The sequence below is a fragment of the Nicrophorus vespilloides genome, unplaced genomic scaffold, assembly GCF_001412225.1.
Source record: "Nicrophorus vespilloides isolate i.1.1-1 unplaced genomic scaffold, Nicve_v1.0, whole genome shotgun sequence".
In the NCBI taxonomy this organism is placed as follows: Eukaryota; Metazoa; Arthropoda; class Insecta; order Coleoptera; family Silphidae; genus Nicrophorus; species Nicrophorus vespilloides.
Genome location: NW_017099706.1, coordinates 76,233 through 100,854, shown reverse-complemented (window position 1 = coordinate 100,854; position 24,622 = coordinate 76,233). Strand labels below are relative to the sequence as shown.

General features: G+C 36.0%; 7 protein-coding genes across 9 annotated transcripts; 3 read left to right on the top strand and 4 right to left on the bottom strand.

Moving 5' to 3' along the window:
- The first annotated feature begins 389 nt into the window (after positions 1-389).
- On the top strand, positions 390-3,577 carry LOC108565302 (E3 ubiquitin-protein ligase LRSAM1-like). 2 transcript variants are annotated; one of them, XM_017924689.1, is made up of 13 exons: positions 390-667; positions 734-976; positions 1,034-1,334; positions 1,389-1,468; positions 1,608-1,637; positions 1,804-1,905; positions 1,970-2,078; positions 2,138-2,381; positions 2,444-2,687; positions 2,747-2,913; positions 2,971-3,089; positions 3,151-3,383; positions 3,437-3,577. In XM_017924689.1, the coding sequence occupies exons 1-13, from the start codon at positions 611-613 to the stop codon at positions 3,551-3,553; spliced, it is 2,046 nt and encodes a 681-aa protein (XP_017780178.1). In that variant the 5' UTR covers positions 390-610; the 3' UTR covers positions 3,554-3,577. The 2 variants fall into 2 exon arrangements, with proteins under 2 accessions (XP_017780178.1, XP_017780179.1); XM_017924690.1 differs by lacking the exon at positions 1,608-1,637.
- Positions 3,578-3,766: 189 nt separating this feature from the next.
- Positions 3,767-4,582, bottom strand: LOC108565303 (DNA polymerase epsilon subunit 3). The gene is made up of 2 exons (XM_017924691.1): positions 4,209-4,582; positions 3,767-3,897 (listed from the first exon to the last, which is right to left on the bottom strand). The coding sequence occupies exons 1-2, from the start codon at positions 4,477-4,479 to the stop codon at positions 3,818-3,820; spliced, it is 351 nt and encodes a 116-aa protein (XP_017780180.1). The 5' UTR covers positions 4,480-4,582; the 3' UTR covers positions 3,767-3,817.
- A 976-nt stretch (positions 4,583-5,558) lies between these two features.
- Positions 5,559-7,427, top strand: LOC108565301 (gamma-soluble NSF attachment protein-like). Its single transcript, XM_017924688.1, has 5 exons — positions 5,559-5,904; positions 5,968-6,035; positions 6,105-6,189; positions 6,596-7,274; positions 7,333-7,427. Exons 1-5 carry the CDS (start codon positions 5,846-5,848, stop codon positions 7,405-7,407), a joined length of 966 nt encoding a protein of 321 aa, XP_017780177.1. The 5' UTR covers positions 5,559-5,845; the 3' UTR covers positions 7,408-7,427.
- A 320-nt stretch (positions 7,428-7,747) lies between these two features.
- Positions 7,748-9,711, bottom strand: LOC108565300 (guanine nucleotide-binding protein-like 1). The gene is made up of 4 exons (XM_017924687.1): positions 9,573-9,711; positions 8,844-9,515; positions 8,056-8,784; positions 7,748-7,999 (listed from the first exon to the last, which is right to left on the bottom strand). Exons 1-4 carry the CDS (start codon positions 9,652-9,654, stop codon positions 7,767-7,769), a joined length of 1,716 nt encoding a protein of 571 aa, XP_017780176.1. The 5' UTR covers positions 9,655-9,711; the 3' UTR covers positions 7,748-7,766.
- Positions 9,712-9,825: 114 nt separating this feature from the next.
- Positions 9,826-13,210, bottom strand: LOC108565293 (myosin-11-like). Its single transcript, XM_017924674.1, has 10 exons — positions 12,926-13,210; positions 11,699-11,898; positions 11,532-11,636; positions 11,300-11,470; positions 10,996-11,244; positions 10,800-10,936; positions 10,598-10,744; positions 10,287-10,537; positions 10,066-10,224; positions 9,826-10,001 (listed from the first exon to the last, which is right to left on the bottom strand). Exons 1-10 carry the CDS (start codon positions 13,035-13,037, stop codon positions 9,889-9,891), a joined length of 1,644 nt encoding a protein of 547 aa, XP_017780163.1. The 5' UTR covers positions 13,038-13,210; the 3' UTR covers positions 9,826-9,888.
- A 271-nt stretch (positions 13,211-13,481) lies between these two features.
- LOC108565295 (activating transcription factor of chaperone) lies at positions 13,482-22,671 on the top strand. 2 transcript variants are annotated; one of them, XM_017924677.1, is made up of 3 exons: positions 13,482-13,635; positions 16,461-16,835; positions 21,376-22,671. In XM_017924677.1, the coding sequence occupies exons 2-3, from the start codon at positions 16,619-16,621 to the stop codon at positions 22,167-22,169; spliced, it is 1,011 nt and encodes a 336-aa protein (XP_017780166.1). In that variant the 5' UTR covers positions 13,482-13,635; positions 16,461-16,618; the 3' UTR covers positions 22,170-22,671. The 2 variants fall into 2 exon arrangements, with proteins under 2 accessions (XP_017780166.1, XP_017780167.1); XM_017924678.1 differs by lacking the exons at positions 13,482-13,635; positions 16,461-16,835 and adding an exon at positions 18,213-18,771.
- LOC108565294 (glucose-fructose oxidoreductase domain-containing protein 2) lies at positions 22,409-24,152 on the bottom strand. The gene has a single exon (XM_017924675.1). The coding sequence runs from the start codon at positions 24,010-24,012 to the stop codon at positions 22,846-22,848; it is 1,167 nt and encodes a 388-aa protein (XP_017780164.1). The 5' UTR covers positions 24,013-24,152; the 3' UTR covers positions 22,409-22,845.
- Between the last annotated feature and the right edge of the window lie 470 nt (positions 24,153-24,622).

Sequence of the window (24,622 nt, the reverse complement as noted above, 5' to 3'; positions counted from 1 at the left end):
TTGCATTTTATTTACAGTTTTTTTTTGTTCTTAGTATAAAGACAATTTCAATTTTAGTGGTAAATTGTTTAAACATAATTCTTTTTAAATTACTTGATATTTTAATAACTTTAAGTGAATTTTCAAACAGATTATTAACTGTGTTGAAAGCTGAACATTAATAAAGATTTTCAAACATTTACTAAAGTTGAAGAAGAAGAATAAACATTTGCTAAAACTGTTTCACATGCAAGTATATATTTGTACAATTAATTAAAAGTAATGTTCCAATACTTTCAACAAAATGTAAAGTTCAAATCAATTTTTTAATTTCTGCTTGCTCGTTAAGTTGCCCATTATAAACAAGAAAGACAAGAACAATTGTATGTTGGCAGCAATATTGTTCTTCAAAAGTTACCAATTGTAATCAATAATCAAGTTAAACTGCGATGACTGCAGCAGTCATTTGACAAATCGGTCAAAACAAATAATGTATTTTAACGAAGGAGTGGTGTTTTGTATTTAACTGCCATTCGTTGTATATTAACTTGTAAGATTTAGGTGCCTTTTGAAATATGTGATTTATTTCTATAATCTATTGAAATATACTGACAAAAACAATATTAAAAGCATGTTCCGATGGGGTAAGAAGGAGAACAAAGCCAAGCTAGAACATAAGCTTTACTTGGTAAACATAGATAGAAGACAATTTTGATTGATGCAGTGTAAATTGAGCAAACTGTATTGTTTTTAGGCAAGAGAAAATCCGGAGCCTGTCTTTGATATTTCAGACTGCAGTGTGAACAATGTCCCATCCGGCATTTACTCACTGTGCAGGGTATTCCTGAAGGAGCAGCTCAACATGTCCTTCAATAATTTGACCTCACTGAGCGGTGGTGGAAATCTGAGGGATTTGCACATCCTGCAAGTACTTTCATTAAACAACAATGCCTTTACTCATCTGCCTGAAGAAATTCAATTATTAACTAATCTTAAGGTAAACTCCGGCTATAGTTAGATATTTTACAATCTTTGATGGCTCTATGATCTGCAGGAACTTTATATTCAAAACAATCAAATTAAGAAATTGCCTTCAACAATTTGCCAGCTACTCAATTTAATAGTACTGAATGTGTCCAATAATTTGCTAACTGAATTACCTCGTGAAACTGGCAATTTGAACAAACTAAGACTGCTTGATTTGCAAGGAAACAAGAAACTCAAGGAACTGCCCAGGTCATTTGGTAAATTGCAGCACCTCAGACAGTTGTATTTTGATGCAGATGGTTTCCAATATCCACCAAAGGATATTGCTGAACAAGGTGTTGATGTTGTTGTTAAATATGTTTGTGATGGTAATATAAATGATACTGTAAGAATAATGAACTTGTTAAGCACATAGATTTCAGATAATAATTATGAATATTCACCTACTGATGATACTGATGCTTGCATAACTGAAGAATATGTTCCATACTCCAACATTGAGGTAAATCACAGATTTGACGTTATTCACAGTAATTGCTTCATTATTATCATGAACAAATCAGTTATTGTTTATAGATATAAATATATATACCATTCATCATGCTACGTTTTTAATTTTAGCTTTTTCTGTTTGTTTTTAGGCAAAAATATGGGAGATTGAAAAGATAAAGGCATGTCTAATTTTTTGTTATTATTTCTGTTCATTTCTGATCAGAAACACTTATGTTATCATTATTTATTTCAGTAGTGAAGCATGCTGGTAAAAATGTATAATTCTACTATTATCTTCTAAATAATAATACATTATCTAGTTAATGATTTGTTATTATATTTTAGGAGCAAAAGAAGGAAGAGTTTCTCGCCATTGAGAAACATAACGAGATTATGATGCAACAGGAATTCGAATTGGCGAACTCGATGAAAATCAACAAAGTGAAGGTAATCATCATCATTCTTCAATTGAATAAACTCACCCTAAATATTGCTATTTCCTCGAATTTAGTTGTTGGACGATATCCGATTGCAACAGAATCAACTCGATGAGTCGTTGGATAAAATCCAGCAGGTCAAGGATATTGAGCGATTTAAGTTAATAGAGCAACTTCAAGAAGGTATAATCTATAAATTAATTGTAATATTAGATTTATCAACTAACCGATTCGTTTTTCAGTCGAAATGAATTCAGATATTGCTATTAACAATTTATTGCAAATGACCAAAGAACCTTTGGGTCTACTTCTGGAGCAGGAGCGGATAGAGCAAGAGAAGTTGATCGAAGCCGCGAACAAATATAACGATAACTTATGCAAGACCGAAATCCTCGACGCCATGGAAGAGATTCTGAAACAGGAGACTGTTAAGTTTATGCAGTTCGATGAATACCGTTGCGAGACTTCGAGAAGCATCTTGGAACAGTTACAAAATCGCATTTCTTAGCGAAGACATTAATTTAAACGCGTTTATTTTGTTGTTGTAGGGAAATGAAATCTGATTCAAGGCTAGGCGACTTGCTGCATTCGCAAGACACTAAAAGCCAAGAGTTGTCGCAGAAATTGCTAGAAGACAGCGTATTGCAGAGGGTCGCAGTAGCCGCGCTCCTCGAGAGAAGCGATGCTCGGAGTTGGAGTTTGGTGCAGCAGGTGAAATTGATCGAATCACAGTTGGCGTCTTTAACAGTTATCGAGATGAAGAGAAGGAAATTGGAGTTAAATCATCAGTTGGTTAGCTCATTTAACTTAACATAAATATTAGGATTAATGTAAAAAAAACGTGATTTTAGAACGATTTGGCGGAGAAGCGAATAAATTTATCGATTCTTTTAATGGATTTGTTGGAGCAGCAAGGCGTTAGGAGATCTCAGTTGCTCGAAACACTGCAATCTTTGGAAGATAAAAAAGAGCAAGCTGAAGACTTTTGGTTAATACAATACCAGCAATTACTTGATAGGTTGGACAGTTAATTTATCTGTAATTGAAAGATGTTTATATGATTCGTATTTTGCAGAATGCCAGATAGCATAGCCGAATTTCAGAGGAAATTGAATCCATCCTTGATTGAAGCTCTCAATATTGCTGGATGCATTCATTACCTGCCTTTGTTGGCTAAATGGTCAACAAGTGAAGGTCTTCTATTTAAATGCTTTATTATTATTTTAATTTCGTTTATAAAAAAAATGTGTTGCAGACAAATTGGTGCATGTAACTGAGGAGGAATTGAAGAACATCGGCATTTCTAGTGCTGCAGACCGTCAGAACATTCTGCGAGCTTTCGAAAATTTCAGGACTGTGCAACTCGTATATCCAGAACTACTTATACCGACAGCCCCTACTCTTCAAACCTCCGAAGCTAGCGCTCCTCCAGTAGAGACAACACAATGCTTTTCTACAACCGAATGCGTTGTTTGTTTGGACAATAAGGTAAGAAAAACGAGCATAAACAATTTAGAAAAATCTATTAATTTTTTGTTCAGTGCGAGATCATCTACGTTCCATGTGGACACTTCTGCTGCTGCACGGACTGCTCGCTGCCTCTGAACGAATGCCCGATGTGCAGGGCCGCCATCGAAAAGAAAATCCGCGTCGATTGACTTTGCAGAACGGATCTCTTCGAAGCTTTAAATTTATCGTTACTGTGCCACCTGTTATTTACCCCCCTCTTTACACATTTTGCGTGCGTGCGTGCGTGGCCTTACTCAAAAAATGATACAAGTATTTTTGCAGTGTGATATTATATTCAATATTTTGTTGCGAACTACAATAATATTTAATTATATAAAATAATAAAAGACGACAATTCATAAATTAACAGCTTATCTGAATCTTAAAATATATCTATATAACAGATGGTTGCTTCAATCACAGTCCTCCTCCATTTCCTCTTCATCATCTTTCTTGGGTTTGTTGTCCTTTTTAATCTTTGTCTCTTTCAGTCCTGTGCAAATTAAACAACAACAAAAATTAGAAATTGTTGATAAAAAACATTCCTAACATATCTATAAGCAAATTAGTTACAACATATTCTTGATACAGTATTAGTAATTGTAATAGGACAATAACAAAACTAAATGGCAAGTGTTAACATGATCCTACTATGGAAAATTACATTACCATGAAAATAGATTAAGTTAAATAGGATGTTAGCTGAATCTATTTAATAGTAATTTTACTTATTTGTTGTTTTAAAGAGAAGCACTGATGAAGTGGGCATGTTAGAACAGATAAGAAATAAAATATAATACATACTTTTCAATGAATTGCTCAATGGTTCAATAAAGTTATCAAACTCTGCCTCCTTCAGAGCGTCCAGCACGTCCTGGGCAGTTAAGGTCTTCCTGTTTGCTTCTTGTGCAATTTGCGAACTGTGTGTGGTTATGTACAGGATAAACATTGAGGCAGCCTTGGATAGGGCAGATTTCACATCTTTGCCAATATTAACGTTATCTGGTACGCTTCCCTTGATAATTTTCAGGACGGAAGCCTGTGGCAAATTTAAGTCCTCCAGTTTTTCTGCCATCTCAAATTGTAGTTTGCACTCTGTTGCGATCAACAGCAATATCTATTTGTATTGAATAGTTTCCCACCAAAAAACGCAGACAATGTTTGAATGAAATACATACTGGCACGAAGCTAGTAACGTGCTTTGTTTACTATGTATTTTTATGATAGCAAGCAACCAGTTTATCATGAGCGATCATTGAAAATACCAGCATCATCAAATATATTTCAATGATTACAATAGAAATAATTCTAATAAGTAACTAGTGTAAGACATTTTGTAACATTTAAATGAATTATTTTAAATTTTACATAATGGATAATTATTTAATTCTAATAAGTAATGGTATACAATTTAGTAATTGAAAATACATAATTAAATAATTAGATTGATCTTTGTTGAGTGCAGAGCTTTGTTGACTATTTTTGTGTTACAACCTCAAGACTTGGTGGTTCAAATAATGGTTTGCATATTGTTTTTGTACAGTAATAAGTCTTATTAAATTAGTTGATAAATGTTTTGTATCTAGTATATAATGCATATGAAGGTAATAAGTTTTGGCATGGATTTTGAAGGGTGTGCATTATTATGAATCAATATATAGGACAAAGGCTTTTAGGAGTGGTCATTCCTTCAAGGTCTATGATATTTAACGAGATATAATTGTTAATATCGAAAAGCACGTACATTTTCTGAAAAACTCAAGTGAATGAATGTAAAAACTGATATTTTGTGTTGCAGACAATCTGTTCTAGCGTTGCAGATTCAGAACTGTTCTGAACGCCTTCGAATTGTTCAGAAATTGTTATTGCATAGTTAATCCAAAATTGAAGCTTTAAATGTATTCTTTCTAAAAAATGATACTAATAGTTCTGGTTTATTTTGATTTATGTCTGACTTTTGCAAACCATAAAACGACAATTAATTCATCTTCTTTCATGACTTTCTGCTCTTTTCTAATTTGTGCATCTTCAATCAACAGTTAATAAACTTAGATAATTGTTTTTCAAGAATTTATTGCTCATTGATAATTAATAAACGAACGAAATTTTGAATGAATGCACAAATGAATGGAATCGAAAGCTGAATGGACCTTTTGTTTGACGTATGCAACCAAACATACAATCATAACATATATCCAATCGCTGCTTGTCCAATCAATGAATACACTGATCTGACCAAGATCTGGATCGAATCAAAGCTGATCTTAGAAGTGATTGTAATTGTTAAAACGTAGTGAATCTGTGAATTCGGTTTAAAAAAAAAAAGTAATTACTAGTGCAAAACTTTCGGCCCCGCCTACTTGCAGTGGTTTCGCGTATATCAATAAAGTAGTGAAGGTAAACACCTGTGAAGTGTCAAAAGTGTAATTGTTGGTGTAATCATGTCGGCGAATAAAAAGATTGAAGAAGGTCTGGAACACATTAAATCAGCAGAGAAATGGTAATCAGGGATTGATTTATAATTTTAATGTTGGGTGATTTATTTAACGAATTTACGTTGCAGCCTGAAAACTTCGTTGCTCAAGTGGCGGCCCGATTTCGATGAAGCTGCAGATGAATACAACAAAGCTGGTATGCACACTATTGTCTGATCAACAATAAGTTAGTTGTTTGTGTACTGAAAGTGCTTTAATGTTCTAGCCACATGCTTCAGGATTGCCAAATCTTTTGAGCAATGTCGGGACTGTCTTTTGAAAGCATCAAATTGTCACAAGCAGAATAAGAAGTGAGTTCATTGTTTTAACATAAACTATTATTTTTAAGTACTAATTTTCTTATGGGTTGCTTCACTCAATATGTTCTTATATGACTAGGTTGAAATTCAATAGAATTATTTTCAATTAATTCAGTTATAAATTGAAATTTCATTGATCAATAAATATGTTTCTATTTTTTGTTTTTGCATATTGACCTATTAGTACAGATATGTCCTAGTGAGTCATGGATTTTAAAGTGTATGCTTTATTAAAAATCAATATGAAGAACAAAGACTTTTAGAAGAGGCATTTCTTTCAAAGTCTATAATATTTTGGGAAGACAATACAATTTTCTCAATATTTTATTATAGATTCTTTTTTTTACTTTGTCCATATAAAATTGTAATTATTAATTGTGTTTTCAATCATTTTCAGTGGATTTTACGCGGCGAAAGCCCTTGACCAAGCAATACTGGTTTGCAAGGAATTGAGCGACTTGGGAAATGTAGCCTCGATGGCCAAGCAGGCAGCTAACTTATATCAGACGGGGGGAAACGCTGAATCCGCATCGTCGTCATTGGAAAAAGCGGCGAAGATCCTGGAGCAGAAACATCTCAAGGATGCACTGAGTTTGTTCCAGCAGGCGGCAGAAATATCCATCATCCAAGATAGTACCCGACAAGCCGCCGAATATATGAGCAAGGTCGCCAGGATCCACGTCAAATTGCAGGAGTACGACCTCGCCGCGGACGCCATCCGACGCGAGATGGGTCTGCACCAGCAAAGCGAGGCGTACCAAGCAATAGGTAGACTGGCCGTTGCCTTAGTTTTAGTGCAGTTGGCGCGAGGAGACGTGGTTGCCGCCGAGAAAGCTTTCAAGGAATGGGGGAACTGCTGCGAAGCACCCGAAGTGCAGTGCCTCGAGAGCCTGTTGACTGCTTACGATGAGGAAGACCGTGATCAAGCAAAGCGGGCGCTCGGCAATCCTTTCATCAAATTCATGGACATCGAGTACGCAATTCTCGCACGCGACATGCCCTTACCAGAGGAAACGCGGGCACCGGTGAAAGCTCCCGAAACCGTAAACATCGATAAGGAGGATACATCTGGTCATGTAAGTCCCTACTACTTTCATACTTACCATATAGATAAATTTGATTTGGATTTTGTAGGAGGAACAAGGTGATCAAGCTGCTGCCGGAGAAGCGCCTATTCATGAAGACGACGAAGAGGAAGGTATCTGTTAAGTTTCGTATGATGATGTACAGCTTCTTTGAATCGGGCGTAGGTACATTTTTTAATTTTGTGATCGATTTAAGTAAATAATTTTAGCTCGCAAACGGGCACCCCACGTGAATGTATTATATGTAAATTTATACATTATTCATGAATTTTAATGTTTCGCTCAGATATTGTTGGAAGATTAACGATTGGACAAGTTTAATTGCACTTAGGCATATTGTTATATAGCAAACGTCGATGTATCGTTGAAATCTAGTCTGTCTGATGGTGTTTGCTTCAGATGTTCGATTAATTGTGTTGCATTATTTCAAAGTAATATACGTTATTAACATGAGCATTTCTTTATTTAACAACCAAACCCAAATCAATTCGCATCATTGAGCGCTGAGAATTTATTGGATGCTAAAACTTGTTCTCCATCTGAAGAGTCATCATCATATTCATCCCGTTCTTCATCGCTATCTTTAAAAGCATCTTCATCACTGCAACTTTCCGCGACTTTTTCTAAAGGACGATCTTGTTTTTTATCATCATCATCATCTACAATTGCCTTGATCCAATTCACCATTTCCACATCTTCATGTTTTTCCCAAACATCTTGAAACACAAATTTGCATTAGTTAAACATGTCAATGAATTAATATGATAATTACCTTTTTCCGATTCGTAATTCGGTGGTGTTAAGCAAAGACAAATCTTTCCATCAAGGGTCATTCTAAGCAAGCTGTTTGCTGCTCTGTACGAATCGAGTCTTCCGGACCTGGCCGTTACGTATCCACATCTCTTTGCCCAACCATCGCATACATCCATCGCTGACCAAGTATCATCGTTTTCAGGGTGCGCGATTCTCAGCAATTTCGGCATGTCCATTCTCTCCGCTAAATATTTGATTGTGGTGAATGGTTCTCTGAGTTGAGCGATCGGGAAGCTGCCCATAATGATCTGCAGTACTTTCGGAACCTTGGAAGGAAACACCAGGCCCGGACAGTCGCACAAGCGGACATTCGGTGTTAAAAATATCGTTTGGAAATGCTTGGTGTGACCGGGCGTCTTCGATACGGATACAACTTTCTTGCCCATGATGGCGTTCATCACAGACGATTTTCCAACATTCGGTTGACCCACGCAACCGATTGTTAAAATGCCATTATTGAATCTCTCGTGCTGATAGAACTGCGTGTCCACGGATTTCGTTTCGATAGTTTCCTCAACGATCAATTCAGAAACATCGTCAGTCGTGTACGTCGATTCTTCCTTAATCTTCTCCTCCCAAGATCTCAAATCCACTTGGTCTTCAACGATTTCCTTACATGCCTCCAGTAACAATTTGGTGCCTTCAGTTGCCATGCGGACCTTGCCCTTCTTATGACGAATTTGCAGTCCTATAATAACCGACTACAATGTATTTTCGCAGAACATATGGTCAATTAGAAGAACGTACCAGCTTTATCGGACAACTTTCCAACTAGATTATACTGCGGCAATGTGGTGAACAAGACGACTTTCAATTGAGGATAATTTTTTATAAAGTAATTCCTCCAAGCGACGACCAATGGAGTTGGCGCCAGGTCTATCTTATTCATAACTAAAATCATCTGCTTATTCAAAGTTTTGGTGACATAGTTATAAAGTGAAGGTGGAAACATCAGAGCAGGAAAACGAATATCAACAATGATCAGAATAACATCAGACATTTCCAGGACCCTCCACAGTTGCCTCCAGGTTTCCAAATTGAGTTCAAAGAAACTCATCTCCTTCCATCCATACTTGTTATCCAGTTCAGTAACATATTCAGTGAAGTATCTGTTCTCTCTCGCATCCAATGCTTCTCTTGACATATCAAAATTCCAGGAAGGTCTCTTTGGAAAATCAAAATCTTCAGGAAAATAATCATGCACATTAATCTCCAAGTCATTGTGCATTTCCAGACTTTTCATAGCCAGTTCCTTGCGCTCCTTAATCTCAGCATCTGTTTCCCTGTAGAACTTCAGATTGTACCTGTTCACATTCCTGCCAGACCTGCCCGGCTGTGCATTTACTTTCTGAACTTTACCATCATCACTGTCATCCCCATCAGAGTTGTGAGGTTTTACAAGATAATTTTGACTACTCCCTAAAACATTAAAAAGATCTAGAAAAATCTTTAAAGAATTACATCATTAAAGTTTACCTTGTTTCTTATTCCTTTTTGTTTTCAACTGTTCCTTCTTTGCTTTACCACTAAATGGTACCTTTTTTCTTCCTTGAGGCATTTTCAAATATTTTCTATGTACAAGAGGTTAATTCTTTGACGATCCTATAGTCAACAATTTAATGATAGGCAACCCAATAACAATATTTGTTTATTTTATTTGCTCATCATACCAGTGTTTCTTAAACTTTTTATAAGATTTATACAAAAATATATTTGTTATGTCTGATGAATCAACTAAAGTATTATCATACAATAGAAATTAATTTTATTATCTCTGTGATTAATTGAAAATTTACACAATTTCTGTTCGGGCAGCGGATGCGACTATTTCCTTGCTCTGGGCTTTAATGAATTCGTTCGTTGGGATCAGATTATCTTCAAACGATAATCCCTCGAAGAAATCAGCTAAAAACAAAGAGAAACGTTAAACTCGACATAGAAGGATCAGTTTTGAAACCGTTCCGCGTACCTTCTACTGCCTGTTGCGAGAACTCCAGCAATCTGCACGTTCTGATGATCAATTTATTGTACGCCTCTTGCGCATCCTGCGGATTGAACTTCTCGCTCTCCGGTGCGGCCCTCATGAGTATCGAGACTTTGTTTTCGATGATTTTGATTAATTTATGTCCTGAAATTGATAATTGGTAAACGTAAATTGACAATTCTACAGTTGAGAGCGGTCAAGATTACCATCTTCTTCGATTTGTGGCACTAGAACGTTCGGCGTAGATAACGATTTGTGCAGCGCATCGTTGATGTCGACGGTTTTCATTTTCTTTACATCACTACCTATTTTGTCTGTCATCTCTTTCATTTGCTGCAGCACCTTTCTGATATTCAGAAGGAGACCACCTCGCTTCTGGATGTTCTCATCAATTTCGGTTTTCTTCAATCTGACGGTTGAAATTTCCGTAGCGAGAACCTTCTTTCGGTCCTTATATCTGCAAGAGCAAATATCATTAACTTAGATTTCATTGATAGGTGTAAAAATAATAATTTACTCCATCGTAGAATCGTTCATGGTGTTCGTTAAATCGGTCGCAATTAATTCTGCGTGATTCTTGCGTTTCAATAATGTATTCTTGTCATCCTCATTCTTTAACACCAGCTGCTTCAAACGATCCCTTTGTCTAGCCTGTTCCTCCATACTGTACAACATGATTATTATAATAAACGTCCACTTTTTAAATTTACACAATTCACCAAGGAAATATGCAATCGAAATTTGACACCATCGTCATATCTTGGAGCGAGCTGAGCACGACTTCAATCTCTCCTATACTCTTCTGCAGATCTGTGAAACTCGTAGATGGAGGAAGCGTAGTCACAGTTAAATCGCTCTGAAAATAATATAGAGCATTTTCACTTACCAGACGAAACTAAAGTTAAGAAAACTCACGTCCCTTCTAACCAATCCCCTCAGACTTTTAGTGGTGTCTTCCACCTGTTCCCTGACATCGTGCAATTTCTTATTCCTGTGGTGCAAGTCTTTCTTAACGGTTTCCTGCAGAGTTTGGAATTCAGTGCGTCTGTCGTCCAAGTATTCTGTAGCCAATTGGCCGAGAATCGTGGTCTGGTAAATGCACTTCCCTTGAGCTCTGCCATCTTCCTGCAAACTATTCAGCACTGCGTCGTAGTATATAGCATCCTAAAAACTCGACTGCTCTTCAATTGATCTTTATAAGTAATTACAACGAAATGACCTGCTTCATGATATCCACCAATATTCTGTACGTGTTCCTCACTGTAATCGCAGCTTCCTTTTTCAGGATCATATCTTGAACTTTTCCCGTGACGATTCCCACTTGAACCTCGATGGGAATCTTGTCGCTCACCTCGTACTTGATCCTGTTTTCCAAATCACCTTCCTCCAACTAAATAACAAGTCCATATAGACACAGACACAGCAAAATTGACGCGCTGTTTTTGTTTTACCCGGAATTTGATCAACTCTTCCATCTTCAGTTTCAGTTTGTACTTCAACACGTCCAGATACTTCCGTTTCGAGAAGTTGTCTTGATAAATGTGATTTATAATGTTCTTAACAAAAGAAAAAAATAAGAAAATATTATATCACTACAATAACATATCAATAATAATACATTGATGTGGAGCTCTTGATAAGCCAATTGCAGTTTTCTGTCTTCTGCTAAAATATTACGAATTCGCTGCCGATCGCCAGTCATCGCATTCTCCAAATCCGATCTGTTCTGGTTGATGTCCTTTTGCAGCTGCAGCAACTCTTTGACGTGCTTCTTCTTTGCCAGCAATTTATCATAGTCAATTATTTTCCTATCTCTTTCTACAAGACGTATAAGAAAAGGAAAAAGAGCAAATCAATTTGTATGTCTATCTAAGATATCGTTTCGTTTATACAGCGTAATATATTTCAATTACTAACGAACATTCAATTACAAAATTATTACGTTTTTTTTTCTATATCGTAATCAATAAGCATATATACATATTTCTTAAAATTGTTGATAATCTATTCGAAACTAGATAATTTCAACATCTAATGAATGCATCGTTAGATTAATGAATCGCTGATGCTCAATATAATCGAAAAAAAAAAGTTTTATTGCAGTCAAATTTTTACTAGTAAAATTTTGCAAGCAAATATAAATTAATATTAACAAGCATGCTTTGATCTAAACCAGTGATTCCCAAAGTGGTCTATATCGACCACCAGGGGTCTATGAAAACCTGCAAGGGGTCTACGTCAGCAAAAAAAAAATTTGGGGTCCATGAAATGAAAATGGGGATCTCAACATACACTGACAGTACCTATTTACTTACATTATACTATCTTATAATATAAATACATATACATTATTTATAAAAGTACCTATGAAGTAAAAAAAAAATTATATATGTTTATAAAATTGTGTAAATTGTAGGATGCAGGCATTCGCTTTGTGATCGCAATACATTTTGAACTTGTAAAAACCTGCACATATTGATATACCAGTATCAACTTGTAATATCTTTCTTAGGTAATTTTAGCTACGAATTGTATTAATTATGTCTAGGGTATATATAATAGATTCATAAGAAAGAATTTACTGATTGTAATGATATACTAATATAAATAATAGTTTCTAAATACAACAAAAAATGTGTGCCCCGAAGCTGATGTTGAAAGGATGTTTCGAAATTTATAATTATAGCATCGATGCTCGAGTTTCTCCAACGACGAGACGCGCATACGGATGAATAGGTTTTCAACTGACTTGAAAACGAATTGAATCTATAGATTTTACTGTTGTTGATCGTTCATAGTTTATAATTTAATTTCTGTTTTTTTTTTGTAAGGATATGAGACTTACGGAATAATTTGGTCAACCCTTTGTACTGCGAGAGGTGATCCTTTGCTGTCCACCTCTCATCCTTCATGCCATGAAGCTTGACCTTCTTAGCAGCAAGCATGTTCATCCCCATTTTGCAGATTTATATTATTTCTTCTGCTATCAACGACGAATTTAATGTATTACCATCGAAAAGCAGACCTTAACGAATATCTTCATTCGCAAGAGGTGTTGAAATGATAAGGCTTGTCAACATTGACAACAACAACAACAAAAAAAAAGAGAGTGAAAATAAACACGCGTATCCCAGGTTTACGTAAGACGCAAATCAGCGAGCATTTGATTTTCAAATTTCCCGCACAATTAGATTGCGTAAAGTTATTCAACGGCAAAGAGTTGTACATGTAATATCTGTAATTGGTGTTTGGAGGCGAGTTGCTTCACCTGCCCTAGAAAAAAGCGAGGTTTAGTAACGTGAAAGTCGGATTTTTTCGACGATCCATTTCAAAAGTTAGCCACCAATACGTTACGCGCGTGCGCAGTTCGGCTTACGTCATGCGCAACTAGCGTGCGTCCCTTCCTTCAACCTGTCACTTCTGTCATTCTTCCATTGAACTGTTCTTAAAGTGTTTCGTTTCTATTATCTCCGGTGCTAAATCCGCTGCAATGTCGTACTAGCGACCCAAAACGCCCGCACACCTGCGTGTGCCCCACAACCAAGGAAACATGGAGTAAGTTATCAAACTTTTACTTGTTTCCTAGACTTTTGCCTCCACAAAAACACTAAAACCAATTATGGCATCTTTCAAGATGATTCATTGTCGTGACCTATCTTCATGTGGCAAACATTTGGCGGCAGGAATTTTCCACAACATGAACCAACAAACGTTTCCAAAAGAAAATGTATTAGTTGCAGAAACGAAAATTTTTCAATACCAATATGTTACTCCACTTTAGCCCTACTCTTTTTCTTTTACATGCTACAGCTTTTCCAGGAACTGAAACGTGACGTTCGCAAATACCGTAATGCTCAACGTGCACAAAATTATTATTATCGAACAGATTTTTATTTTATTTTAACGCCGCCTCAATTCCATTTCCACAATTGGAAAGTCGTTTCGCGATCCTCGGTATCACGTCTGCACAACAAGATGCATAAATATTTTGACTTGCATTTGTTTTCGTATACGGATGGCGGCATTTGGATTAGATAAAGACGAATTCACGTTGTGTTGTGTGCTCGAAAATATCTCGCATACATATTTAAAAGGTCACGGAAATACAGGAAGCGAGCGAAGATCGCCGATAAAAAAAAATTGTTACGCAATTTTATTGGGATCGCAAAGAAATTTGCTTAATAGTTATTTTCGTTTGAATCGATAAATTCCAATCTTTTAATAGGCTCATTTCTTGTTTTCGTAACATATGCAAACGCCATATTAAATTCCAGGCAATTTTGTTTGATTGCATTGTGACGTTCGCTGTTTATGATGTTGCCTATAATTAAGCGATATAAGATGGAATATCTCTTGAAAGGGTCGATACGATCCAATTGGAAAGCAGAAAACAATATTAAAAACAGATTATAGATAACTTATATTTATAAATTGTGTTGTCTAGAGAAACAGTTACACAGTTAACTGTAAATAATTAAATCCGTTGGAATATTTTGATGGGGGAAAACAGTTGTATAAGTAAAGTAAAATAACAATAGGATATATATTTTTTTTAATGGTTTTATGATGTTTGCATATGCATAAACTCAAAGATAATTCAATATGACTAGTAGCAAATATATACAGAAAAACTTCAAGTAAATTCATGTTTAAATAATTATAATAGTACAAAATGTTATTATTGACTGCTTTATGTCTGTCCTAATATTAGTAGTATACGAATATAAACATTACTGTGATAAATGTCCAAATCTATGGAATATAAGTACGAGAAAAACAACACGTATTGCTAAGTAATTATTTACCACTGTTCAGGTATTTCTTTCACAGAAACTCTTGAAGTCAACAAAAGTGTAAAGGGGAAGATGTTAATACATTATTGTTTAAAATTGATATCAATGTGATTCTTATTTTTTTTTAATTAATTTTCTGAATAAGTGCGGATTTTATAGACTAAATCAGTGATTCCCAAAGTGGTCAAATTAGTCATTGATGGAGTAAACCAAATCCGAAGCAATGCGTTGAATACTTTCATCAATTACTCCTTCACACTGAAGTACGCTGGCTGTCGAAAGGCTTATGTTTGACAAGATTTTTTGCACTTTTTGAGACTATTGTAGAATTTCCGGATACTAAAGATAAAAATAAATTTGATTAAAACAAAGTCCATCTTATCAGCGTTTCTTCAGTGTTAAACTAATGAAACAAAATATTGGACGGGGCTAATTTTCCCAGTTCCCCAATTTGTCACAGACAAACTGCCAGGAAGACGACGTTTCAACAACCTACGTTCAACATTTAAATGCCCTCTATTCAGATTTTGATACTAGGTTTGAGGACGTTTTGACTATGGTAATACCACCGCGGATAATTAACCCATATGGTGACATAGAAGAAACGAATGTCATAATACAAGAGGAACTGATTGAACTAAGTACAAACGAAGAACTTAAGTTTTAGTTTAAAAACGGATATCATCAATTCTGGCTGCAAAACAACATACCCGTTCGGTTACTTATCCCGTATTATGGAATATAGCGAGGAAATTTTTTAATTTCCTTTCCATCGTCATAACTAGTGGAAAGGGGGTTCAGCGCTGTTACCAATCTCCTAACGACAAAAAGAAACAGACTGGACATCATTAGACGAGGAGATTTAAGATTAAACCTTACAAAATTTACGCCAAATGTTGACAATTTATTATTAATGCATCAGGTTCATCCTTCTCACTAAAAACATTTACTTATTGCTTAGTTTATTTTATGTTACCTATATTTTATATAACAGATACAATTTGAGTAGTTTTAATTTATGTATAAAACTTAACATGTGTTTTTACTTTAAGTTTTTAACACTAAACTTCACTACAGTTAGAAATATACAAAAAAAATCAATATCAGGTCCCCCTACTTACCGAAAACCGAAAACATGGCAAGGGGTCTACGACACAAACAAGTTTGGGAACCTCTGGACTAAATTAATGAAAGAAAATAATTATTATTAGCGATTTGGGACTATACAAGTAATTATTTGAAATATTTGTCTTGTAATTAGTTACGGAAACTTCTTTGAAAAGTTATATAAAGTTGATTTATTTAAAAAGTATCTAAATTTTTAGAAATTTATATAGGAAAAAGGATGTGACAATGTCAAACTTGACTATGACGACCGAAGATTACGAAATGATGTGTATATAATAAGTAGGAAGTGTGGCTCGATGATTGACATAACAATGTCTACCAATTTATACTATACTCATCATATATCAATAAAGTATGATATGATATATAATTATTATACTTATATAATAATTACTTTAATTAGTAGGATATTTCTTCATTTTGTTGGTTCTAATGAATGTTTTTCTTTCTCTTTTGCAGAGCCATCATGGCGCTCAACGAGCAATTCGGCGCTGCTATCTCGCCCAACATAACCATCCCTCTACAAGAAACATCCCACATCATCATCAACAACAACACACGCTATTACCTATCAACACTCTTCATATCCAGTTTGCATCTCCAAAATCGCAAAAACGATGATGGAATCAGTTACGCTGGAGTGGAAACTCGAGCCGTTGTCGCCTCCTCTCACCAATGCTGAGGATGCGACACTGTGCTCGGAAGATCTATATTGGACGGAAGTAGAATTGAACGATGAAGCGAGTCACAAGAACAAGTTCGAGATCGTCACCGAGATCCTGGAAAATCTTGATAATCTCGAAGATCTAGATGAATTTATCAATGGAAACGAAGGTGGGTCTTCACATTCAGATGCATCAAAAATCGTAGAAAAATAATATCCAAACTAAACAAAAACAAACATGCAAATATAAAAATAAAACATTAGATTCGGTGGCCAAGGATTTCTCCGATGACCTCTTCCACGGAGATCGCCTTAACACTGCGATAAGTCCTGATAATTCTAAAAGGATGTGGAGGCGGAATCTTTCAGGTTTTTTTTTTTGTAATTCTCTCGCACATTTCCTTTCGTCTTTCGAGAAAGTAAAAGCCTTGCCTGATTTTTCTTGAAAACCTGTTTCTTTCAGACACCTATTTGCAAATTGCATATGCATTATCGAGTGGCCAAGGAAGAAAACGGGAAGGCAAATTGAGATTTTCTATTATTAGTCGACAGATTAGCATATATATGGGCGCGAATGGAAAGGGTAAACTGCGTTTTAATTAATATTTTTCAATAAATTAACGCAACAAATAAGTTAGCTGTTTCCGTCGTCTGGACAATTATGTAATGGTCTGTTGTAGCCTCCAATTAATGTTAATGCGAATTGCATACTTTGAGCTGCGTCTCCTAAAAAGGGTTAGTTGTTTATGAATAGTGTGGATTGATTGAGCGATTAGATCATGTCTAGTCACAACAAAGAAACATTGCGAATGTCTAGGTGGAGTCGCCCTTGTTCTGCTCGGCTAGACACACGTTGTCACGTTGATTATGCTCATGTCTAGGTCGCAATTATAGTTGACGTTTTTTTTCTGTTACGAACAGATTGAAATGAACGCAGCCAACGCAAAGTTTTAAAATATTCAGAAGCGCGAATGGCAGACACGAACCAGACGCGTGTATCGGAAGACATATTAACGTAAAGAACCCTTCACCGAGGCTGTAACTGTAACAGCAGCCTCGAAGGTTTTTGGGAGTTCCTTATCGAAAATCCACATGGAATAAACCGGTTACAAATGGTCCAAAGTTCAGAATCTCTTACATTCTATTGCCAATAACAGAAACAGAACATTGCTAAATTATGGTTCTTGGTTGGTTTTAAATGTGCAATGTACGGATGTACTTTTGTTGCTGTTTATATGAAAGGGGTTTGAATGTTTCAAAAGTGGTGACAGTTTATTGGATCAATTGGGTACTGAATCGAAAGCAATTAACGCGTCTTTTTTTTTGGAAAACAATATGTATGCGTACGCGTTCGTATTGATATGACCTTTGACACTCCTCGGTCGGATCTTCAATAATAATAATAACAACAATAAAGAAAAGAAAAAGTGATCAAACGCAGTTTGTGTGTGCGAGTGTATGTATGTATGGTCATATCAGTCTTATCCTTGATAGATTAGTGGGGAGGGCGACTACTTGTGTATGCTTAGAGCGAGAACATTCTTCGACAGCAAGACAGTCTACGTTGTTTCTGTGTTACCGCAAGTCGGCGCGTTCCGAGAGTGCGCCGTTCGTCGTCAATTCATCGCATCACAAGTTTCCCCAAGTTTTGATCAACAGCTCCCGCGAGTTCTGCTACTACAACTACTACTGTTGCTGCTGTTATTCCTTCTTTCGTGTTCGCCGATCGCGAATTAAACGTGACCATTATTCCCTCAAATTCTTTGACCCGATTTCCTCGATGGTCGGTACCAATGATCTACAACGGCAATCCGTATAGTATGACGTTCACATATCACTATACCTGGAATCGAGAAATTGTATTCAACTCCCAGAAGCTCGTGAAGAGACGCTGAAAACCTCAGGCACAGGATCGCGCACCCCCGAAGCAAAAATTAATATCATACATATTATTACATTTTTGCTCCGAAAGAGACATCAACCCCCTGTTATTTGATATACCGAACTATTCTTCCGTACTCTAATCACGTTTAGTGTGTTCGCTCTATATAAATATAAATATATATTATATATATTATCGTTAATTAACAATGGTCTCTTGTTATGGTAGGTGAAACTCATCACTCGCTATTCACACCCTCATTATGCACATTCAACATTAAATTGTCAATCATCTGCGGCGGCGGCGGCGGCCAATTCGTACTTGTGCTGTAAGAGTTTGCACAGGCTAGAAGTGCGACGAAGAAAATATTAGTATAATACAGCATTAATAAGCGCAAGGACATCCGAGAATATATAATGTATGTGTAAAACTAGTTTTTTTTTTGTTGCTAATGTGATTTTCCTTCTCGCTACATTGAACATTCTCTATTTCTCTCCTCAGATTCAATTCGCTCAACTCGTTTTCGGCAAATCGATGTTGTTGCGTTAATTCGAATTATTGTTATAATTTGTTGCTTTTCGCCTGTTTCTCTTCTGATCATTTAGTTAAAGTTGAATCGAGTGGATGGGGAAAATCACATAATGTATTTAGATACTGTAATCATCGAGGTCACATATACCAGATATCAATTGTACTTTGAGTTTCAAACTGAAAGAATTATTTTCAGAATGCATCAAAGGCGCACACAATGAAACTGCTTGTGACAATAGAAGCGCGGGGCGATGGCATAGGTGTAAACAAGAGATATTTTTAGTCTTATTTTTGGAATTCGAACCAATAACATTTACAAATAAGAAGATAGCTTGCCTTATCAATGATAAATATTTTTTTGTATCCTATTTGGAATATTTCACGGTTTTCATATTTCTATTCAGTTTTATTTTTATGATTGTCCGTGTTTGCAGGAGCGCCTTTTTTTTTATTTTGGTAATGTTGTTCGAAATGCGACGACTTGCTTGCAACAAGAGGTTGAAGGCACTCAAGTGGGATGAGGTCAATGCGTATCAATTTAAACGCATGAAATCGTAATCGAACTAGAAGCAAACGTTGGTCCGTTTGTATTGCAAGCAGCAATTACATTCATCATGAACTGGTTTTACAATTGCACTTGGCGATCACTTTATTTTAAATCCATAGAGTCTTGAAATAATGTTAAGATTACTGTAAAAAGTAATAACCAAATCGTCTTTTAACCGTTATCTGAAAAACTTGTTACAAGATTTCTTATCATAATCTGATGTCTAGTAAATGTTGTTATAATCTATAGGGGTCAGTGTACGACTATGAATTATTTTGAAGCATCAAGGTGTGAAGTTTGTTTGGATGATGTTTTGTTCATCTTCATCGATTATGTGACCCGACCCATCTTTGAACTTTGCGTTTGATTACGTTGTGACCTGAAAAATCAAAGAGTCATTACCTTGACGATTAAAAAAAAGAGTAAAATTCTTATGTCAATGGTGATTTTACGACCATTTTGAGTGATCCGTTGTTTACGAACATATTGAGATTACATAAAAGCTCAGTAAGAGTATTGCAGGATATTTGATATATGTAAACAATTACGGCAATTGCTTCAACATATTATAGATATGTTTTATTGTTTAATAAATATTGTAGATTTAATAATTCTAATGCATGCACGTAACAACAAAGTCGTGCAAACATTTCATATAATTATGATGATCAAACTGTATAGTATCTTGTCTATACTAGAGCAAATCCAATTCATACTAATTCGTGAATCATTTTATCTAGACAGTCGATGACCCGAAAAGTGAATGTTTTTACTATTTATTTTTTTATAATTTGATATGTAATTTTCTCGATCGTAGTAAAACCCAAATGTGTGCATATTTCGTACGAATTTATGAATGCGTAGGGGATTTCCGTGTCTCTTATATTAGAATGTTAATTAAAAAGAAGAAAAGAGAAAACACGTTGCATATCCTTGATATTATTAACTTATGTATTGGCGTATTATTGCTCAATTACCAATGCTGTGCAGCTGATTGGGTTAATTGTTTATCGAGACAAATATTCGCTGTGATCATTATACACTGATATTGGAAAATCGCGTTGCGTGATTGTGTTTAAGGAGCAGAAAATTGATATTACGCGAATTCGTTGTTGTTTTGGTGAAAGTACGACACATTCCAAGTGTCGATGCTGAATTTATCAATTGGGGAAAGTTTTTGAAATAGCATTAGAAATATTGGCAAGAAGTTACGTCTTGTCATGCAAAAACAAATAAACAGATGAAAGAAAGAAGAAAATAAATAGAATTAATTAATTTCATCTAAATATTTTATCAGTTTTATCGCATTTAATTGAGGCTACGATGGAATTTTTTCGCGATTGATATATTTTGTTCCAATTAGCAACAAATTTATGCCATTTTATCTGGGCCAAAGGTTGTGCATTGCGTATTCTCTCTCTCATAACATATTTATGTAAAACCCACGCCTCGGAAATTGGAAAAGCTGGCGTATAATAATTGTGTACAATTTCAGCCTAAATGAAAAAATAAAAATAAAATAAAGTAGAATCAATAACAACAACAACTATCTACTATATTGTCGCATTGCATAAATGTAAGGAGTTTTTAAATAATTGAAAAATATATCTCGAACGTCCTTGAAGTAGGTGTATTTTGTTGTTCTGTTCACTTTCACATTCTCATACGCGCGAATACATTATATTATTGATTTCTATCCATCCGTTGTAGCGTTGAGTAAACAATGTTTGTTTGTTGCCTTTTTTTCTAGATGCTTTTTCATCCTACTGGATGGACGATGACAAGATGCTGCCAATGTACGAGGAATCACAACCTATGGAAAAGTCGTCGTTCCACCACCATCACGCACACCATCAACAACATGTTTCTCTGCAGCAGCAGGAGCCGGTTTACTCCAATCAGTCGACACAGTCCCTGCTGACGGAGTTCCAGAACGTCTTCGATTCCGTGAACAACAATGGATCTTTGACACCTCCTCAAAGTCCGCAGCCGTCGCTGATAATTCTTCAGCCGGCCGGCGGGACATTAGCAACACCATCATCCGATCACACCTACCAAGTGGTGGGTCTGAAAGTGCAGAACGTTCCTTTGGAATACCCATCTCCCAACACACCCCAAACCAATGTCAACCACGAACTGGCTTTCGTGGAAGAGCTGGTCCGGTCCAGGGTGGAAACTATGGTTCCATCCTCGCCGAGCAGCAGTAGCTGCAGCAACTACGGCGATTCCTCTTCCGACGATCCGGAATGGTCCACGGAGGGTTCAGGATTTACGAAGAAATCTGGATCGGGGCGTGACAAGATCAAGCCGTACTCCAGGAACGGTGAGGAGAAAAAGTTCAGGAAGAAGGAGCAGAACAAGAACGCGGCCACCCGGTACCGTCTGAAGAAGAAAGCGGAAGTGGAGGAGATTTTAGGTGAAGAAAAAGGGCTGCTGGACACGAAAACCCAACTGGAGGGCAACGTCGTAGATCTGCAGCGGGAAATTAAATGTTTGAAAAGTTTGATGCGCGATCTCTTCAAGGCCAAGGGCCTCATCAACTAAGGCCCTGTGTTGCATCCCATCAGTTTACATCGTTTGTTGGATAACCTCGATGGTTAAACTACGAACGATGCAAACGTACAGGCCTATACACGAACTTGCTAACTGGGAATTTGCTTTACATATTTTTTTAATTTTATTTTTTTTCTTGCTTTCGTTCAATATAGATTTTTTTTCATGAATTTAAATTAAGGAAAACTAAGTTTTGTCTTATTTATCATCTTTTTACTTCTTTCTATATATTCTATGTTATACATATTAACACCCGTCGCCATTTCATCGTTGATTTTTAATTACTAATCTACCTAATTAAGATAAAGCATTTATTCAACAACAAAACATATCTTTTTGTTATATTCTATTATTGTTATAAATAGTAAGATAAATTATGTTTCATTTTATGTTTGGCAAACAACAGATCAGAACACGCAGCAACAACATAGAAAAAAAAAATACATGGAGAAATTAAATGGAGCAATTGAATAATAAATAAAATGAAACTTTATTTGGACTATAAGTATGTATTAAATATCAGATATTTTAGAGAGTAGTGGAGGGTTGCTTCGCATCGCTGTAGCTGGCAGCACCAAACTGAAGGTGAATAATACTTGAATGGGCGTCGACTCAAAAGTTATATACTTTTGATCGCTTATTTCATGCAAAAGCGTAAATAGTTTTCTTAAGAAATCGAAGAAATTGCAGTTCTTCTAACGGCTGCGCTCAGAATTGCATTGCTATCCGGTTGTTCCGTGATGATGTCGATAGTGACCCATTGTCTGGTCTGAGACGATTCCCTGATGGCGCTCAAAACCGCTTGCACGTAAAGACCATCCTCGAATCCAGCTGCAGAGCATACAGATTCCTTAATCCAACCAGCTTTCTCTTTCACTGGAGAAAAAGCCTCCTTTAGAGATGCAACCATTTTATTCAATCCCTTTGCATAAGGCATTGGCAGAACACTGCTTGAACAGCAATCTGTCTCATCAGTATCCAAATATAAAACTTCCTCTTTGGAATTATCTTTTCTTCCCAGCAAATTGCCACCTTGCACAATCAACTGTCCTTCCTCTCCACAAATATTCACCTCCAGAGAGAAATTATCACCAGATGTATGGCTGTTGATGGTGGCAACAACCAAAATTCCCTTGTTCAATTCCATTTGGAAGGTGCAGAAATCTGGGGCAGAGATTTGCCGAATACCATTAATCGCTTTGGTTGTTTTGGTGAAAGTCCTCACCACACCATGCACCTTCTTTGCTAAATGACCGGTCAAGAATGTCACCAGGTCCACAACATGGCTTCCAATTAGATTCAAAGTGCCTCCACCCATCATATCATCGCACCTCCAATCATAACTGTTAATATCTGGAAACAATTTTCCAGTTTGGATCCTAATGTCGATTAGAGTTATATTTGCTCCCATATAATTCTCCTCGATTGCCTGCTTCATGTGTGTGAACGCAGGCAGAAATCTGAATGAGTGATTCACAATGGAAATCAGTGTTGGGTAGTACTGGCCTGCCCTGACCATCTTCAGGGCATCCTCCTGGTTCAGACCGGCTGGTCTATCACAGACAACATGTTTGCCAATTCCTAATGCCTTTACGGATATCTGTGCGTGAAGGTTCGGCGAGCACAGAACAAATATCAGATCCACGTCCTTCCTCAGCAGCACATCGTCAATTTTGTTGGTGTGAAATGGGATTTTCAATTCCTTGGCAGCCTCCTGAGCCTCCGCCGAAGTCCTGCTCCAGATGGCTTCGATTTTGAAGCCATTCTCTCGTAGAATCGGAACCAGTGCTTTCACTATTGGACCTGTGCCAAACAGTCCAATTCCCGGTAACATTTTACATTATTTTTAATCACAATTCACTTTGTTTACGTATCTAAACGTAAACATCAACTTAACCTATTTATTTGATACTGCTGTCATCCATTTCCAGACAATACTTATTCATATTGGAAATTCCACATATTAAATTAGTAATAATCAAATATTCCAATAACATTCCAGTATACATCTGTATACCATTAACATTCCAATTTGTAAAAGAATAAAATTAAATATTATGTTTACATTTATATTTCTTGAATAGATGTCGCTTATTTATAAAAATAAGTTTTAAAATTATTTAAATTTCTTAACTAGAACAGAGAAAAAGTCGTAAAACAATATACATTAATATTTGATGGTCACGTAGCAAAGTTCTAATAGATGCAGTTACTACACCTAATTGAATTGAATTTCAAAAGCAAAGTAATTACAGTTATTTACTATAATTGAGAGAATGTATTCAAAACTGTCTTAGTTTTCTTATTTCAACATCTAAATTATTTATAGAATGATAACAAATATAGTTTTCATATTCAATTTCACATTTTAGTGATTTCCGACTAAATCTATAATAGATAGAACGGATCGAAAAGATACATATTGAAGCATAGATAAATTTTTG